At 35.6% G+C, this 20,687-nt stretch overlaps 1 protein-coding gene across 1 annotated transcript in view; it reads right to left on the bottom strand.

The window, feature by feature from the left end:
- The window catches only part of Prex2 (phosphatidylinositol-3,4,5-trisphosphate dependent Rac exchange factor 2), a 255,380-nt gene that overhangs the window by 126,311 nt on the left and 108,382 nt on the right, over window positions 1-20,687 (bottom strand). The window contains exons 10-14 of the mRNA XM_069990875.1: window positions 20,263-20,407; window positions 13,568-13,668; window positions 6,790-6,893; window positions 6,057-6,106; window positions 1,371-1,446 (exon numbers count right to left, since the gene is read on the bottom strand). Coding sequence (XP_069846976.1) covers window positions 1,371-1,446; window positions 6,057-6,106; window positions 6,790-6,893; window positions 13,568-13,668; window positions 20,263-20,407 — 476 coding nt within the window. The remainder of the gene's footprint in view (window positions 1-1,370; window positions 1,447-6,056; window positions 6,107-6,789; window positions 6,894-13,567; window positions 13,669-20,262; window positions 20,408-20,687) is intronic.

Below are 20,687 nucleotides of genomic sequence, written 5' to 3'. Positions count from 1 at the left end.
GGCAATGGTGATGTATAGTAATGGTATTGGGATGTAAAAGTAAAGGCGGAATCATCTAGGAGGGGATCAGAAGAAGCAGGGAAGAGAAAAGAAAGGGACTCTGAGGGGTGAAGAGGATCCAAAGAATATAAACTTTTATTAAGTTCCAGCCTTTACTTCAAAACAATTTCTTAGGGATTCTGTGTATTATACAAGAAGTTCACATGAATTCTGTAGCAGTGTGAATTCTGTGTGAAATTCCATCCCAGCCATTGAATGTAGAGTCCATTCTAGTAAAGCAAGCTGACCTCAGTTCAGGAATGTTTCTAGTATTCAGATGGCAATGGATAGACAAATTATCTCAAAGCAATTGTTTGTTTTCCTCCAAAATGTTAATATCTAAATGTAAAAATTTGTGTCATAAAATTCAATTATAGTGATCTTGGAAAGTCTAGAGACTAAAGCTCCATGTGCAAAGATAAGCTAAATATGGTTTATTATAAATGAAATAAAAATAAACATATTATGATAAGCTACCAAATTATCACTCTCACTCTTTCCCTCTACTTCTGTGGCGATATGGATTGAACCCAGGGTACTGTGCATGGCAGGCAAGCACTCTACCACTGAGCTAAATCCTCTGTTCTACATATTCTCAGTATGAGCTGTCAGAACCCAAATCCTGAGAGGCACACATCAAGAACAATAATAAAATTTGTACTTTCCTGTTTCAAAGGCATGCAGACACAGTAAAGCTCATATTATTGAAGTACAATTTTTATCTCAGAGGAGGAAAAGGCAAAGGAACATCATAAACATTTGCTTGGACTTATCAACTGATATTTTAAAAGAAATCAGTGGAAAAAATGCCAAGTATTTTAGAATCTAAAAATAGCTATTCTTCCATGATACTCAAATTTTGCTTAGTGCTTTCTGATGGCTCTCAGCTGTTTTTAAAAAATAGGGAAGACAAGATAGCATAGCTGGTGTGCTTTAGACCTCTAAAGGTAATCTGAGCACCAGTGGCTCCCACTTGTAATCCTAGCTACTCAGGAGGTTGAGATCTGAGGGTTGCAATTTGAAAGACAGGAAAGACCCAATTAACCACCCAAAAAGCCAGAAGTGGAGCTATGGCTCAAGTGGTAGAGAAAAAGCCTTGAGGAAAAAAAGCACCTAAGGGGCAGCACCCAAGTTCAAGGCCCAGGATGACCAGCACACAAACAAACACACAAACACCAGAATTCAGTGGGTTAATACTAGCTGTTTAAACTTGAGCAAGTTAGTTCACGCTGCTTTGTCTACAGGAAGCTTGGGTTTTGTAAACACTAACACATAATTAAAGCTTAAAGCGGCAATAAATAGAATTCAACAACTCCAATTTGTCGATTTACCTGTGCAATTAACCAGTCTATTAATTTGTTGGCCATCACCACAGATTTATAGGTCCTTAAATGGTAATCTTTATCTCTACAAAAGGAAGAGAAACCAAAAGCATTAATCAAGGGGCTAAGTGAGCACAAAAACTTTCAGATAGTATCCATGTAGAGCAGGAAAGTTTACCAATGTAATCTGAATCACTTGCCCCAATTATATGCAAATAAGGAAGGTCGGTCATGTACAACATCTGAAATGAGGGAAAGACAAGCCCACAATAGCACCAAAGCAGGACCATCTTTTTTTGCAAATATTCTTTTTTTTTCCTCTCAAACATTTTTAAGTCTTTTATTGTTATGATAAAGATGTATACAGAGGGGTTACTGTTTCATAAGTCAGGTAATGAGTTCATTTCTTCTTGGACCATATCACCCCTTCCTTCGTTCTCTCCCAGTTTTGCCCTCCCATTGCCAGCCACACATTGTATAGTTCATTTTCAACATAGTGTCTAGTGAATACCACTGCTGCATCTTTACCATTTGTCCCTCCACTTTTGCTTGCACATATTCTTATATGCAAATAGATTACTAATACTATATCTGGTAATAGTTTACTTAGAAACATAACATCTCAGTAATAAAGGGATAATAGAAATAAATTTCTCCCCTTAAATAGTGGTAGATTCTACTAAAAACTGTCATCAGATAATATGCAAAGTAATACACTTTATTTCTGCTTTTGCTTTCTTCAAGGAGACAGCATTTTATTATAGGACTATTCATGCTGCTCTGCTCTTCTGAAATTCCCACAGGCCTATTCTGAGGTAGACACATATAAGTTGTCATACACTCTGTTTAACCAATGTAAGATCATTGTGAATCCACATTCTTGAAGAACACAGAGCCCAACTGGTATTCCATATCTCAGTCTCTGGTCAGAACCATTCCCAGAACTAAAAAATCCTTTAGAATTTAGATACTAAGCTGGGCACCGGTGGCTCACACCTGTAATCCTAGCTACTCAGGAGGCCGAGATCTGAGGATTGCTGTTCAAACCTAGCAGGGATGTCTGTGAGACTCTTATCTCCAGTTAACTACCAGAAAACCCAAAAGTGGTGCTGTGGCTCAAATCGTAGAGCACTTGCTTGAGCTGAAGAGCTCAGGGACAGTGCCCAGGCCCAGAGTTAAAGCCTCATGACTGACAAAAAAAAAAAAAAGAATTTAAATACCAAACAAATCTCATGATCAGATCTGAGCCTAAGGGCAGAAATCTATAACGAATTCATTTTGCTACCCTGGATCAAAAGATAATAAGAAAATGACAGTCCTTTCAAATTGTCAAAAAATGCAAAATGCAAGCTTGAACAGCATAATAATTACTGGCTACATTAACCATCCTTTAGTGTCTGTCAGTAATTACAATTAATATTTACATCCTTTTACTCACTTGCTTAAAAAAGTTCCCTGAAATAAGGTTGAAATTTCTGAGATTTCACTAATAAGTGAACAACAATAGTCAATAAATAAATAAATATTAGGATTGTTTTTGTTTTTTGAATCTATGTCCATATTACTGATAAAAAACATAATTTTCACTTTGGTTTTTATAAGCATCAAGAAAGAAAATGGCAGTGTATTATAGACCACAGACTTTTACACCAAGTAATTTCTCTGTGTAAACATTTAATATGTGTCAACACATATTAAAAACATAGACGTCACACATTTAATCTCTTTTCTTTTTATCCCATAAATTTTTCCTTGTCAACACATAAACAACTGCAATTGCTAGCAAAAGAACAATTCCTTCTTATCAGCTCATGAGGAATGTAACTCTTGATAAGAGATATCATATGTGAAAAATATATTTGAAGAACATATTTTCATGCACATAAAGTCTACATATAAACAAGTAACACAGAGAATTAAACCAGAACTATTTTCTCTCCTTTTAGCAAGGAAAAAGTAGAATACTCTGTTGTAATTATTTAGTATTACGTTATTCAAAACATTTAAATGTTATCTTCTTGTGTTTTGTGTGTGTATGTGTGTGTGTGTGTGTGTGTGTGTGTGTGTGTGTGTGTGTGTGTGTACTGGGGGTTGAACTCCAGGCTTCTCACTCTCATTTGGATTTTTCATTCAAGGCTGGTGCTCTACCACTTGAGCTACACAGACACATTTGACTTTTGCTGGCAATCCTGCATGCAATATTTTTGATCAGTGTGAATGGGCACTCCTCACACTAAAATAGGGACTACAATTCTTTAGTGAAAAACAGAATGAAAAGTAGAAATACCAAATACATCAAATATTCAAATTTTTTTCAGAAATAATTCATGCATTTTTGTTCTGAAAAAAATGTGTTAGTCAACAAAATCCATATAACATCTGGTCATATGAAATTAGCTTAACATTCCATCAGTTAATAAATACATATACATAGTATAAAAGTACACTATTATTCTGTTAATAATTATACAAACCTCACTATTTTTATTGTTTTTCTAAAGATATAAACTGAAAAAAACTGATTCTTTTTATAGAAAAGTCTGTATCTATTCTGAAAAATGTGTTAGTCAATAAAATCCATATAACATTTGGCCATATGACATTAGCTTAACATTTCATACTTAATGGATATGTATACATAGTATAAAAGTACAAAAAATTACATTGTTCTATGATTAATAATTACACAAAGCTCACTATTTCCTATTATTTATCTAAAGATATAAACAGAAAATACTGATCTTTTTTAAAAGCCTGTATCTATGAAAATGAAAATGCAAAAGCTAAATTGAAAATAAAATTATATTTATTAAGTCCAAAGTAATTCTTAATTTTTAAGTACAAAAGACTCTTCTTGACAAAAAGCCTATTAGCCAAAATACCATAAAATAAAGTACCTACCAAATATGTGATTATGTAGTTTCATTTTATTTTTTTAGTTAAATTATCATTTTATTTGAAAATATCAAAGGAAAAATGGGGGCAACTGACTTTCTTTGAATGAACTAGTTTGCCAGGATGATTCCTTCCACTCTATTATGTCATGTGTCATCCAGATGGAGCTAATGACAGAAATGAAGAAAAGAGAGGAACCAAAATTTTGTGCTTTCCAAACAGTAAGTTGCTTTGTAATGATTCAGAACTTGAAATCCATGAGATAACTGATCACAGAAGCACCAGAAATGTGATTTATTATGAATGGTGTCACATTGGAGGATATGGATAAAATAGAAACAAGCTTTGCATAATACATGACAATTTGTTCTATATTGTCTCAATAAATAACTATTCCCCCAACTTTGTGTGTTTGAAACACATTTTGTGTAAGTTTCGTTTTGTTGCCTCAATTTAGGGGCTCGAAGTAGCTACTGCTGTCACCCTGTGGTTGGAAGTTCATTATTCCTGGATTTTTTATAGTTTAATTTTAAAAAGTTAATAGTAAGAAATAGTAAGAAATCAAAATGGTTAAAAAACAGTACTTACAAATCCTCTCCTAGTCAGTTAGATATCATTTATTAAATATTAATTAAATGTGGATTATTTCATTTTCAACTCTTTAATGTGTTATGCAAAATAATTTTTTTATTGGGAAAATACAGTACTAAAGGGTTACAATTACATGGACAAGTAATGAATATATTTCTTATCAAGCATTGTTGCCTCCTCCTTTGTTTCCCCTTTCCATCCTCCCCCCCATCTCCCCCCAACCACCCTCCCCAAACTTGTAAAGTTCGTTTTTCGACAAAACGACTTGGACATCTCATTGTTGCAATGGGTCCAACTTTATCCCTACTTAAACGATTTGTTTTTGCTCTTCCCCTCCAGAAATTATACCAACATCAAATACAGTGAAAGCAGGGGTTATACCGTGGGGGAGGGACATACAAAGCAACAAAGAAATCATCTGATAAATATGTTAGAATAATCGCATGAAAGAAAAAACATTTGAATACTTGGGGTTCATTTCACTTAACATCAACTTATCTGACCTTTTCTGCTTGTCTCAGACATATACTAGTTATTGCAAATAAGGGAAACCATGGGACCTATATTTCTTTGGGCCTGGCTTACTTCACTTAATGTAAGTTTTTCCAACCCCAGGTAGAATGGTTATAATCAAGAACTCTTAATAACAACAGATGCTGGAGGGGATGTGGACAGAAGGGAACCCTACTGCATTGTTGGTGGGAGTATAAACTTGTTCACTTTGGAAAGTAGTATGGAGGTTCCTCAAAAGACTCCACATATAGCTCCCCTATGACCCAGCAATCCCACTTTTGGGCATTTACCCAAATGATCATAAACAAGACCATACTAAAGCTACCAGTACAACTATGTTTATCGCAGCATTATTTACCATAGCTAAGATGTGGAAGCAACCCAGATGCCCCTCAGTAGATGAATGGATCAAGATAATGTGGTATATATACATAATGGAATTCTAGGCCTCCATCAGAAAGAATTACATGTGCAAAATAATTTCTAAAAATAATTTTAGAAAGTATAATAAAGAAGCATAGGCCATATTTCATAATTAGAATCTTAGAGAAAATTGGGGATATTTTAAGATTATTTACTTAAAGTAGTGTTTGAAAGTAAAATTTTCACTTTGGGAAAACAAATAAGATAAACCAAGTACTAACAAACAATGTAAAAATATTGATTTATGATTTCCAGAGTTTAAAAATCACTCACCTTATCACTGGAGTAAATAGACTATGGAGACGACAATATAATCTTACACCCTGTGTAAAAGCAAAACATATCAACAGCTGGTAAGATCACTCAAGGAAAATGGCAATGATATTTGGAAATAACAAGCAAATTTACTCTCAGTTTCCTAGAATCGTTAACACCATCTCAGTCAACTTAACAATTATTCAAATGTAGTGATAAATCATTACAAAGTAAGATTAAGTGGTGCATTTAGTTTGTCGTGCGCATATATATTTCAAAGTTCTTCTACATTATTTTCTTAAAATGCCAAATTATTTTTCTTGAAACGCAAAATTTCAAGACATCACATAGCAAAAGATATAGCAATTTGCCTATTATGTTACAAGATAACATAAAATTTAAGATGGAAATTTAAAATGGAAAGATTTGTATTGCATCTATTTTTGTATTTGCATATTTTAAATTTATTCACTGACCATAGGTTGCTACAGGCAAAACAGTTCACACATACACACACCACACACACACACACACACACACCTTCTGAAAAAGGAAACAGAATTACCTCTTTAAAGAACAAAAAAATAATCTAACATTAGAATTTTTAAAATACCAAAAAGAAATAAAAAAGCATGCTGGTATATGTGCCTCAGAATCTTTTTTATCTTACTTCTCTCAAAGAGCTTTTGATTTTTTCCAAGCAAGACAACAATGCTTCTGCTACAGAAGAGGTAATGGGAGAGGATGTTACCTTTGAAATCACATCCTGCATCTCATTCCTTGGGTAAAAGGTGCCATCATCATAGCGAAATCTATACAACATCTGCTCTGGCTTGAACTGATGTTTATCAGTAACTGTGAACACAGGAGAATATGAACACATCAAATGATCCACACAGTGGCAGTAAAAATGAAGCTATGAAATACTATTCCAGAATTTTTAACTTTTATAAGATTTTTCTACATATATTTTTTAATGTAAAAATACTGTACAGAGGGGTTATAGTTACATGAGCAAGGAAATGAGTCCATTTCCTATGGATCATTGTTACCTCCTCCTTTGTTTTTCCCCTACCATCCCTTCTCTCCCCACCCCTCTCACCCCCCTACACCCCTCAAGTTGTAAAATTCATTTTCAACATAGTGTCCTGTACATCTCATTGTTACAATGGTTAACCTGTATCCCTGTTTCAGCATTTTGTTATTTCCCATTCCCTCCCCAAATTAGAAAAATGTATATAGAAGATGCAGGGCACTTGAATCAAATACAGTGAAAACAGCAGGGGTTATATCATGGGGGAAGAACCTACAAAAAAATCACATCACACATTATAAATACATTAAAAACAATAGCAAGAAAGATCCAACCACTTGTGTCCCTATCTTGGGGTTCATTAGCATCATCTTATATGGTCTATGTACATAGCTTTTGACCTTTTCTGCTTTCAAAACAGCAATCCAATAATTTTGTAGTAAAATCATAGGGTTTACTCATTCAGTATTCTTACAATTTCCCCCCTCCCTTTTTTTTTCAGAGCTTGGGCCCTGTCCCTGCATCTCTTTGTGCTCAAGGTCAGCAATCTACCATTTGACTAGTTTACTGGAGATAGGAGTCTCATGGACTTCCCTTCCCGGACTGGCTTTGAACCACGATCCTCATATCTCTGTCTCCTGAGTAGCTAGGATTATGGACATGAGCCACTGCAGTTGGCTTTACAATTTCTTTGTGATGATCTGTGAGAGAAATTGATATTATTGATAATCAGGTGGCATAATATCTCAATGGATATATGATAAAAACATGTATTTGTATATTTTAAATTAATGTAGTTTAAACTTACAAATTACATATAAAATATGCAAAGTGCATATTTCTATTTATGTAAATCTACGTAGAAGTAACCTTCCAAGAGCAAATATGATACTCACACTAATGATAAATGTGATTTGACTCTCAGTCCTAACCTTTATCTATTCTATCACATAGTGATTATGCCAAGACCACACATATAGAAATCCTCACTTCATTTGGACCTCCAGGGTAGATTAAATAAGTTCAATATGTAACTATTTTGAACTGTGCTATCGTTCTTACAACAAGAAATTCTTTTCCTACATGTCACTTGAATTCTTTAATCAGTGAAAACTAGGAGTGGTCATGCTTCATTAAAATTCTGATGATAATACTGTCAGATTATTAAAACTCCAATTCCTAGGATGTGCTGGTTTGACAGGTGAATTCCAGGAAGCACCAAAAGAAGAATTAACCTAAACCCTTCTCAAACGCTTCTGAAAACTTGAATGGAACATTCCTAAACTTATTTTACAAGGCCAGATGAGGACACTAAAAAAATAAAAATTTCAGGCCAGTATTCCTGATAAGCCCAGATACAAAAATCCTCAACATTGTTCCAACAAAATAGTATCCAAATTCAACAAGATATCAGAAGATTCATACATCATAATAAGTGGTATTTATCCTTAAAGCAAGAGGACTCAACACTGAATACAGCCAATAAATATGAACTTTATATTAACACATGAAGGATAACATCCTATAAAGAGCTCAACAGATATAGAAAGGGCATGAAACAAAATTCAACATTCCTCCTGAATAAAAATTCTCAACAAATTGCATATACAAGGAACACAAGTTAGCACAGTACAGGAAGCTAATATCTAAAGCATATTTGGAATTTATTCAACTCAATATTAAAAATATGAACAAACCAGCCAGGTGCCAATGGTGTATGACTATGCAGGAGGCTGAGATTGGGAAGATTTTGCTTGAGGCAAAAATGTTGGTGAGACTCCATCTCAGTAGAAAAGGCTGGGTGTTGTAGCATGTACCTGCCATCCTAGTAATGACAGAAAGCATAAATTGGAGATCACAATCCAGGCTCCGCTGGGTAAAAGGTGAGCCCTTACCACAAAGAAGGCTGGAGGTGTGCCTCACGCAATTGAGTGCCTACCTAGAAATTACTAGTCTGGATTCAAATCCAGGTACTATTAATACACACACACCAAAAATTGAGCAAAGGACTTAAGTAGATACTTTTCCAAAATAAAATAAATTGAGGAGTGTACCAACAGGCATATGGAAGGGGGCTAAGTAAATACAGCCACAAGGAAATGCAAATAAAACCCCACAATGCAAGATAACCTAGTAACTATTTTTTGGTCTGTTGTGGGGCTTGAACTATGGGCCTGGGTGCTGTCCCTCAGCTCTTCAGCTCAAGGTGACGATTTGAGCCACAGCATCACTTCCCATTTTCTGGTGGTTAATTGGAGATAAGTGTCTCACAGACCTTCCTGCCTGGGCTGGCTTTGAACGGCAATCCTCAGATCTTAGTCTCCTGAGTAGCTAAGATTACAGGCATGAACACCAGTGCCCAGCTTCCTAGTAACTCTTAAGATAGTTATTATCAAAAAAATCAAGTGTTGATGGAGATATGGAAAGATTTCTAAAAACCATTAAGAAAACAAACAATCACATGATACAGCCATCCTCACCTCTGGATATATATATGTATGTGTGTATATATAATATATGGAAATATATTCTATCACACATATATATCTCCATTTTTATAGCTATAGATATATATATATATAAATATAGATATATCTCCATATAAAGATGGAGATAGATATAGATATATATGTATCTATACAAAGAGAATAGGTATGCAAAAAGAGAATAGGTATGATGCAGTGTATTGGGGAATGCAGCATTACTCACAATAGCCAAGACACTTAAGCTCCTGAGGGTCCAGTAAAGGATAACCAGAGACAGAAAATGTGGTAAAATGTATGTATACTTGAAAAATTGCTGAGAGTAGAACTTAAATGCTCATAGCGCGCGCGCGCACACACACACACACACACAAATACTGATGGATGTGTTCACTAGGTTGTGATCTTTTGACAATTTGTATGCATATCAAAACATGTTAGTAACATAGATACATATAGATTTTATCAATTATATCTTAATATAATTAGGCTGAGAAGACTCTGATTAAAATCTCTTCTGTATTTTTTTTCCGGGATAAATTATTTTTATATAGTAAAATAAAAAAAGGACTGTTCTAGAAAGAAAAAAGAAAAAAAACCCTTTAAAATAAAGCTCAGAGTTTATTTGTAATTTTATTTTTTGCCAGGGAATCTAACATGTGTATACAGATGAGAAATTTTCTTACAAAAAGCTACTTTCAAAGTTAGGTAGAAAACTTTGGCCTACATTTCATCTTGGAAAAATGTCATAAAAGGAAATAAAAAGTTGTCAGAATTAATTCCATTAACTACATTTGATGAATCCAAAAGAATGTCAAAAGACTTGCTAGAAAACACATGCACCTATGCACATGAGCATACACACAAACACACAAAACATATCAAGTTTTAGCTCATTTATCTAGACAATTTAAACTTTGTATGATGAAAGGACCATAAAATTGAGCCAACATTGTTGAAAATAAAAAATAGGCAACATATTGTGTGCAACTTTTTATCCTAAGCCAAGTACTAACAAAAAAAGCATAAAAGAAAAATAAAATTAAGAGACATATTTTGAAATTCTAAGGTTTCAAGGTCAGTAATATATTTCTTCTATGCAATCTGCCTATACCCATTTTTATCTGTTAATATGTACTGAAATAAATTATCATCTCAATATTTCAAGATTCAAGTGACTGTCTCTTACTACAGTAAAGCAAGTGATAGTTGGACTTATTTAAAATAGAACGAAAAACTATAAGACAAGCAAACTTGTGGGTTTAATCATTACTAATTGGGCCAATGAAAAAAATCTAAATTGTTACCTTGTTAATTAGCAAATGGGGATGAATTCAAATCCACGATTCAATAGGTATTTTTGTATGGAAAATGGATTTACTAAACAATCAGAGGTCAAGTGTTCACTTGAGAAAAGTTGCTTACAGCAATCTTTCATCCCTCTGAATGAGGGATGCACAGGAACCAGGACTGAGACCCATAGTGGGAGGTAAAGGGATGTGAGAGAGAAGGGACTCTGACTTGTTGCATTGGCTAATTTCTGTGATGTAAGTACTTCCTCTCCAGCCAATTTCAAACTACCAACTTGAACTTATTGGCCATGGAGATAATGGTGCAAGGACATACCATGACGCTATTTCCACCAACCAGAGGTAACTGAAATAACTTCAACAACACAGGGAATAGTGAAATGCAGCGAAATTATTAGGAAATGTCACCACTGTATTAGCTTATGCATATGGTTATGTCATTTCAGTGTTAATGCTAATTGTGCTTTATCACCAAGCAGCTGGAAAAAAGTTTTTATTTTAATTAGTAGCTCTCTGGAGCTTATACAAGTCAACTTCAGCACACTACAGAATACAAGGAATGAGAACTCTGGCTTCTTATGTGAGCATTGATGCTGTTAACAGCCCACTTGCCCTACTTTAACATTAATAGCATGTCATGAAGAAAGCTTGCCTTCTTCACCCAAGAAATTCCATTAGTGAGTTGCCTCTACCAGGAACTCTTTTTTGTTGTTGTTGCTTGATTGAGCTATTTCAAACAGATGGTTTATTCAACTTTATTTTAGGAATTCTATTTTCACTAGAATGCAGCTGGAAGTACATATTTGGAAACTAACACATTTGGCTCCTAATTCTTTATTCTAATAGAATTATTCTCTCACTGTGAAGTTGCATAATATGGTCTCTGACCCTCCATTTGGGAAGGGTAGAGCTCAAATTCAGGGCCTGGGCACTGTTTAGCTTGTTTGCTCAAAGCTGGTGCTCTATCACTTGAGCCACAGGTTCACTTCCAATTTTTTGGTGGTTACCTGGAGCTAAGAGTCTCACAAACTTCCCTTCCCAGGACAGCTTTGAACAGTGATCCTCAGATCTCAGGCTCTTGAAAAATTAGGGTTACAAGAGTGAGCCACTGGCACCTGACTAGTAAGGCTTTTTAAAATCTTGCTGGAGTAAAATTCTGCATATCAAATATGATATTACAACTGATCAGATTCTGATAACAGTAAAATCTTGGATTTACAATACAACCAAATGATAACAAATGGAAAAATCTTAAAAGAAAATAATTCAGTGCTACATTTCTAAGAAAAGAATCAAAGTGCAAATGTCACCGTTCAAAAATGTTTTCAATTTTCATAATTGAAGTAATCTGAAGAATCCTTGGATTTGAAATTTGAAGGATAAACTAATTTGGACTGAAAGTTTCTCATTCACAAAATTCTTATAATTGCTTTGTTTAAATTTTGAAGGAGGAAACTAAAACACTGTGAGAGATGTGGTTTTTTTCCTCTCTCTCTCTCTTTCTCTCACTCTCTCTTGAACACTGGTCCCTTTCTGATCTCTCATTCATCATGAAATAAAACACAGGTTCATGAAGCTGGTTAACATAATAGGGCTAATACTCAGGACCTTGTTCTTGCTCATCTTATTTGTTTGCTTTGCTTGCTTGGCAGTAACTATGCTACTTGAACCATATTTAAGCTTCAATGTACTACAAAGAAACAATAAAGTTTTTAATGGAATTATCAATGACACTGATTTGATTATTATATACTTATCGCATTATCAAAGTGATCCTTATAAATATATATAATTATTTGTCAATTAAAATTTTAATGAAAATAAAATCCATTTTTGTTTTAAAATATATCTTTGAGCTTGCAGTTAAGGGAAAGAAAGAGGTACAGAAGAAAAGAAAGCCTTTTAGCTCAATATCATTTATTGCTCTACTTTAACATTTTAGATGATGCTTTCTATCATAAACAATGCTAAAAGCATCTCTGTGGTGCTTGAATGGTGCTAATAAATCAATATAAATCCAACACAGTTTATAAACATTATATGTACACTCAAAGTAAAATTATTCACATAGTCATTCAGTAAGTAGCTGAGATTACAGGCATTAAGTATGGGGCCCAGCCTGGAACAACTTTCTGACCATGCCTCTAGGTATAGGTTTGATTGGCTGGTAGTAAGTCACAGACCTCAGTGTAGCAGATCAGATATACTATGATCAAGGGTTAGGCCACATTTCCCATCACAGGCTCTTCCTAGAACACTGATTCCCGTGTGTATCATAGAGCCACACAAGAGTCCACCATAGTCCCTGAAGAGGCTATCACGGACATTCCCAAGGTTTGCCTGTGTGCTATCATCTCCTAACAGAATACCATTGTAGCCCCTGCTCTGTCAGCTTTCTGTTCATTCTGGCATGCCCAGAACTGATGGCATTGCCTTCAAGTTAGAGAGACCTATCTCTCCTCCACAGTCCCAAAACACTTTACCTGTATCTTAACGCCTGCTGTTGCTGCAGCTGCTCATTTTAAGTTGGACAACTTTACTTTAAGCCTCTGATCTCCCAAACACTATTCTATGTATATTAGATACAAAAAAGATTGAAAAGAGTCCTATAATATGGATAATTATAAACAAATCATTGGTCATTGAAAGTAAGATATGGAAAGTTGTGAATTTTGATATTAAATAAATTACTTAAATAATTACCATGGTGGATGATTCCATTTTCTAATAATGCTTGTCCCAAGTGAACACCTTCTTCGGGCCTATGAATCTCTCCAATTTCCAACAGCCATGACACAAATTCACTGTGACATAAAGCCAATGAAAAAGATAATTAATTTTTCCCAGAAATTCTATATGTACTATGTAGTCATGAAGCAACTACAAAAGGAGCCTCAAAATACAAAAAAAAGATCTTTGTAATGCATTCCAGAAGATATTTTTTCACATATGTAAGGCCCAAATCAAAGGAGCTAAACTCTGTTCTGAAGTCCATACACACCTGTATATTGACACTCTCCTAAATGACACTTAACTAATCAATTCAACTTGCTGAGACTTCTCATAAATCCAAAGTGAAAATGTTAGAGTAGATTTTTTAAATTTAATTTTATTTTATTTGTGAACATACTGTACAGAGGAGTTACAATTACATGGGCAGAATAATGCGTACATTTCTTACCAAGCATTGCAGCCTCCTCCTTTGTTTACCCTTCACATCCCTTCCCAGCCTCCCCCCTCCCCCCAATCCCAATCCTTCTCCTTCCCCCCTCTATCCCCCCCCACCCCGCACCTACGTTGTAAACCTCGTTTTGGACATGACAACTTCTACTTCCCATTGTTGCAATAGGTCCACCTGTATCCTTAAACAACTGGTTTTTCCCTATCTCCTCCACAAGTTATACTGACATCAAATATAGTGAAAGCAGGGGTTATACTGTGGGGTAGGGACATACAAAGCAACAAAGAGATAATCTTATAAATGCCTTAGAAACACATGCATGAAAGAAAAAAACATTAAAATACATATCTAAGGGTTCATTTTCCTGACATCACATTATCTGACCTTTTCCGCTTGACTCATACATATACTAGATATTACAAATAAGGGAAACCATGGGACCTATGTTTCTTTGGGCCTGGCTTACTTCACTTAATATAATTTTTTCCAAGTTTTTCCATTTCCTAACAAATGGGGCAATGTCATTCTTTCTGATGGAGGCATAGAATTCCATTATGTATATATACCACATTTTCTTGATCCATTCATCTACTGAGGGGCATCTGGGTTGGTTCCATATCTTAGCTATGGTAAATAATGCTGCAATAAACATAGTTGTGCTGGTAGCTTTAGTGTGGTCTTGTTTGTAAACATTTGGGTAAATGCCCAAAAGTGGGATGGCTGGGTCATAGGGGAGTTCTATGTGAAGTCTTTTGAGGAACCTCCATACTGTTTTCCAAAGTGGTTGAACAAGTTTACATTCCCACCAACAATGAAGTAAGGTTCCTTTCTGTCCACATCCCCTCCAGCATCTGTTGTTGTTAGAGTTCTTGATTTTTGCCGTTCTAACTGGGGTGAGGTGATATCTCAATGTTGTTTTGATTTGCATTTCTTTTATGGCTAGGGATGTTGAACATTTCTTCATGTGTCTATTGGCCATCCTTCTTTCTTCTTCAGAGAAGTTTCTCTTTAAGTCTTTCGCCCACTTATTTATTGGGCAGTTGTTTCTTTGAGGATTTGTTGTTGGGGGGTTTAATTTTTTGAGTTCCAAGTATATTTTAGATATGAGACCCTTGTCCATTGTATGGCTAGTAAAGATCTTCTCCCAATCCGTGGGCTTTCTATTGATCTTGCTAGCTATGTCATTTGCCCTGCAGAAGCTCTGCAACTTTATGCAATCCCATTTGTCTAACCTTTCTTTGATTTGTTGTGTTTCCAGGTCTCTATTCAGAAAGTTTCGGCCTGAGCCAAGGAGACCTAGGGTTTCTCCTATTCCATCCTGTAATGTTTTCAGAGTGTCTGCTTCAAGGTCTTTGATCCATTTGGAGTTGATTCTGGTGCAGGGTGATATATAAGGATCTAGCTTTAGTTTTCTACATGTAGTTAACCAATTTTGCCAGCACCATTTACTGAAGAGGCTGTCTTTCTTCCATTCTATTGTTTTAGCTCCCTTATCAAAGATTAGAGGGCTATAGGTCTGTAGGTTCATTTCTGGGTTTTCAATTCTATTCCATTGGTCCTGAGGTCTGTTCTTATGCCAATACCAAGCTGTTTTGATTACTATGGCTTTATAATAGAGTTTGAAATTTGGTATTGATATTCCTCCAGCAGTGTTCTTTCCGTTGAGGAGCGTTTTTGCTATTAGGGGTCTTTTATTGTTCCATATGAATTTTTGGATTGCCTCTTCTATTTCCTTGAAGAATGAAGTTGGAATTTTGATAGGTATTGCGTTGAATTTGTAGATAGCCTTGGGAAGTATTGCCATTTTCACGATGTTAATCTTTCCAATCCAGGAGCATGGGAGGCTTCGCCATTTTTTTAGTTCTGTGTTGATTTCCTTTTTCAAGATTTTAAAGTTTTCATCATAGAGGTCCTTCACTTCTTTAGTTAAGTTAATTCCTAGGTATTTTATTTTTTGTGGGGCTATTACAAATGGAGTTGCTTTCCTAATTTCAGCCACACTTTTCTCATTGTAGGCATACAGAAAAGCCATTGATTTTGGGGGGTTAAATTTATAACCTGCTACTTTGCCAAAGTTTTGAATCAGCTTGAGTAATTTGGGAGTGGAGTCTATGGGATTCTTTAAATACAAGATCATGTCATCTGCAAAGAGGGAGAGTTTTATTTCTTCTTTCCCTATTTGGATCCCCTTTATGTCTGCATCTTGTCTTATTGCTGTAGCTAGGCATTCTAATACTAGATTGAAGAGAAGTGGAGAGAGTGGACATCCTTGTCTTTTTCCTGAGTTAAGAGGAAATGGCTTTAATTTTTCACCATTGAGTATAATGCTGGCTGTAGGTTTGTCATATACAGCCTTTATTGTATTGAGGAATGTTCCATGGATTCCTAATTATTCCAAAGCCTTCATCATAAAGGGGTGTTGGATCTTGTCGAATGCTTTTTCTGCATCTATTGAGATAACCATGTGGTTCTTATTTTTGCTCCTGTTGATGTGATGAATAATATTAATTGATTTGCGTATATTGAACCAGCTTTGCATCCCTGAAATGAATCCTGTTTGATCGTGGTGTATGATTTTTTAGATGAATTGTTGAAGTCGATTGGCCAAAATTTTGTTGAGAAGTTTTGCATCGATGTTCATCAAAGAAATGGGTCTATAGTTCTCTTTCTTTGATGAGTCCCTGCCTGGTTTTGGGATGAGGGTTATGATGGCTTCATAGAATGTGTTCAGTAGTGAGCTTTCATGTTAGAGTAGTTTTAATTATGAGACTACTACCTATAACAAGGCCAATAATCATGTGATTTTATGAGGAAAATACTTAGCTCAGAGACCACTTACAAATAAACATACTATTATACATTTTTTAAATGTACATACATTAAACAATCTAACATTCAAAATTTTACATTAAGTAACAAATTTGTTGCAGACTGGCTTTCTTTCTTTCTCTCTTCTTATTTTTGTTTTTGTTTTCCTTGTTGTTTTTGCCTAGAGGCAAGAAGAATCAACACTATGAAGAGTATCAGGAAGTTACTTTTCCATTTATTTCAAAACCAAAAGCAACATAAAAATCTAATGTCAAATAACCAAGTGATGCAAAACTCTAAAATTCGATCATCTAGGCTAAGAAATATACATAAACGCATGAAAAAATGGAAAAGGCCTTCTTCTAACTTTTTAAAATAAGAATTGTCCAAAAGAAAGACCAAGAATATCAGAAAGAATGAAAAGAGAATAAAAAAATAAAAATGTAAGGATATGAGATAGTGAAGTATGGTGTTATGATGATATTCTTTGCAGTAAGACAACCCAGAGCCCAATCTTGTTTTTCCTTCCATTGGCTTCATGACCTCTCTGACACCTTCATGTTTTCATTGGTAATGTAATATGGCGCAGTACCATCAAAAGATGAAACCAGATGTCTGGAACTCAGCACAGACCTGACATACCAATTAGCTCTCATTAAATGTTCGTGATTGACACGGGGGTTGAGATGGCTGATATGTAACTAAAGCATGATTTTTCCATTTTGTCATCAAACTTATGAGGATGACAAATTTGAATTAGGAAAATAAGAAGTTTAAATACAGCTATAAATGATAGGACTTGTTTTCCCCAACTTGAACAAGAAGTAAAAAGGAAGCAGACAAGTGGATTTATTGTGGGACTTACTCAAGGAACAGGTAGAATCCAACAACATATCTAAGGATGATGATAATCCACTCAGATTCAATATGAACTAGGATGCAGTTATATAATGCTATTATGGGAAAGCCACAGCTGACATTTTGTAGGTCAGGTCTATCCTATGCATCAGACAAATCCTTAATGAGCATGATAATCATCTGAGATTGTGTTTAAGTATAAAGGGTTGGCAAAACCCTTCACTTGAAAAAAGTACACATTGACCTGGGACAAATCTCTAGCTTTGTTACTCCCAAAATACTTGATCACATGAAGAAAGTAGGCTGTCAGTATTGTTAAAGTAAAAATGACCCATAATATCACATGCCTATGACCCCTATATTACATGCCTATAAAATCCTGATGGGAAGACATCACTTAAAGAGACTCTTGCCCAGTGGGCATCTCCTTTTGAGAACCTTGGCAGTTAAAACCCATGGAGTTATTACAGGAGACCCTGTCCTGTTGATGCACGCAAGTTCTATGCCAAGCAGGATGTGTTCTTTTCTTTGTATAAAAGCTATCACTTTGGGAACTGTGACAGAGCACAGCACTGGGACTTAAGCTGTTGCCTTGGGCAGCTGTGTGACCACCTGCTCTGGAGAAGAGAGCCAATGCTGCCCTTCAGCCAGGAATTTCATGGCCTCTATTTTTCAAAGTTGAGGATGAAAGGCAAATGTAGTCTATGTTTATATTGTATATCCTCACTGCTAGTTAAAAGGACGTCCTGATTGGTACTGCAGGTACACACTGCAATCATCTCTGTGTTTCCAGAAGAAATAGAAATCCCTTCCCCACCCCCCACAAGTCCCCAAACTAGGCAGAGGTGACATCAGGACTTGAACTGAGACATTCTGATTGAGATCTATACATTGAACTGCTACTTTAGCCTATTTGTATGGAATTTCTATTGGCATTCCCTTAACTGTGTGAACTGCTAAGGTTCCTTATCCAATTTCTACATCTTAAAAGAGTGTAAATGTATGAAACGCCTATGAATTACAGCATTAGGAATTACGTACAGAAACTATCCAACACAGAGCCTAGCCAAAGAAGAACAACAAGAGGCGGAAACCCTCCCCTCTGGTCTGTACTGATGTAACTAGACAGGGAATACCATTTAACACTGTGAAAACCAAATGACACATACAACAAATATCTGCCTTGTTTGCAGATATTTTTACACATGGTTTTCATCAAGTGTGTGAAAAAATATTAGAAAGCAAAAATTTGAAATTCCAGCAAAACATCATACAGCTCAGAGGATGCAGTCAGTCCCCTGTTATCATCAGTTGTATTTAAATAACTTGTGATCTATTGTATATTTCCTAGCCCTTAATTTTGTGACTATCTGCTGCCAAAAAAGAAAATGGTGCAATCTGTAATAATCCTCCCAAGCAAATCAAGGCATGGAATATACTTAACCTAATTGATAAAGTGAACATCTTTGTATTTATTAATTTCACAATGTCTTTAGTGAAATGGGGGAAAAATGAATCAAGTACAGTACTGGATATGATATATCCTGGGTATTTTCGTGTCTCCCAGAGACGTGATCTCCTTGGAACCATGTTGTACTATAGACAATGGTGCCTGGATCCTTCCATGACTAAGTTTCTCAGACTACATCCCTACACTTTCATCTTGAACTCAGCTGTCTAAATTCTGAGTTAATTGGGAGTTTCTAGTACATGTCTTCAATCCTCTAGGATTCCCTGGTTACTGGGACCACTGTTAACTCTGACTTTCAGACTTACCTATATACACTCAGTATCAGGCTCGCCATCCTTTCACTCTCAGAACAATGGCCTTCCTATCATCCCCTGCTTTGGCCCAACCTCTGTTTTATCCTTAGATCTGATATATCATAAAATTGGGAGCCCAGGATAAATGATTGAATGCCTAAAGTTATTTTGTTATGACATTGGCTCTCTGTCCGTTATCTTTTATCACTATAGCCCAAAACACGTAAATCATAAAGAAGTATTCAGAACTGTTTTAGTTGGGTGCTAGTGGCTCATGATTATAATCTTAACTACTTAGGAGGCACAGACACTGAGGACTGTGGCTGAAAGTCAGCCCATGAAAAAAAGTCCACTAGATTCCATCAACACAATAATGATCAAAAAGAAGGGGTGAGCTGGGCACTGGTGGCTCATGCATATAATCCTGGCTACTCAGGAGGCTTAGATCAAAGCCAGCTCAGGCAAAACAGTCAATGAGACTCTGATCTCTGATTAACAACCAAAAAGCCAGAAGTGGAGCTGTGGCTCGAGTGGTAGTGTGTTAGCCTTGATTTATATAACTGTAACCCCTCTATTTTCAGCAATTTCAAATAACAGCAATTTTTTTAAGGCAAGGTTAGAGGTGTGATGCCAGGAAAGAAAGTAAGAGGAACAAGTTCAAAGTTTGACATTTGAAGAAAAAATACTAAAAGAATTTTTTTTGTAAAGAGAAATAAAACAATTAAAGGAAAAGTTAACATGTGAGAGAATATAAATGAAATGTATACCGACAAACTGCAAAGCCTACCTTCCAAGAAAGCATTTAGGGAACGTAGTCAGTTTCCTTTTTCTGTCTTTGATCAGATTCCCTTGTTTGCACATCATTTTATAAAGTTTCTCACCCTGTTCAGAGATCATCACCCAGGTGTCTTGCTCCATTCCTAATTTTAAATCTATCGGAAATTAGAAAAGAAAAGAGTCATCACATACTCACTGATTTGCTCATAAAATAAGTATTTACTGAAAGCTGGAGGTTGTGTGGACAATGTGGTAAGACGGGCCTGATTTTCAAGTTCATCCTGTAATCAAGAGAGAATCAAGAAAGATCTCTGGGGCAGAAGACTGCACAATGCTGCCCCAAAGGTCCATGAGTTAGCTAGTCAAGTAAGAGCAGCAGATGAGACTGGATAACTGGAAAGGGTAGCCCTGGGAACAGCCTGGGGGCAAACCATG

Source organism: Dipodomys merriami, unplaced genomic scaffold (genome assembly GCF_024711535.1).
Source record: "Dipodomys merriami isolate MVZ:Mamm:240054 unplaced genomic scaffold, mDipMer1.0.p SCAF_4, whole genome shotgun sequence".
In the NCBI taxonomy this organism is placed as follows: Eukaryota; Metazoa; Chordata; class Mammalia; order Rodentia; family Heteromyidae; genus Dipodomys; species Dipodomys merriami.
The sequence above is the reverse complement of the archived record's forward strand: the minus strand, read 5'-3'. Positions and strand labels throughout refer to the sequence as shown.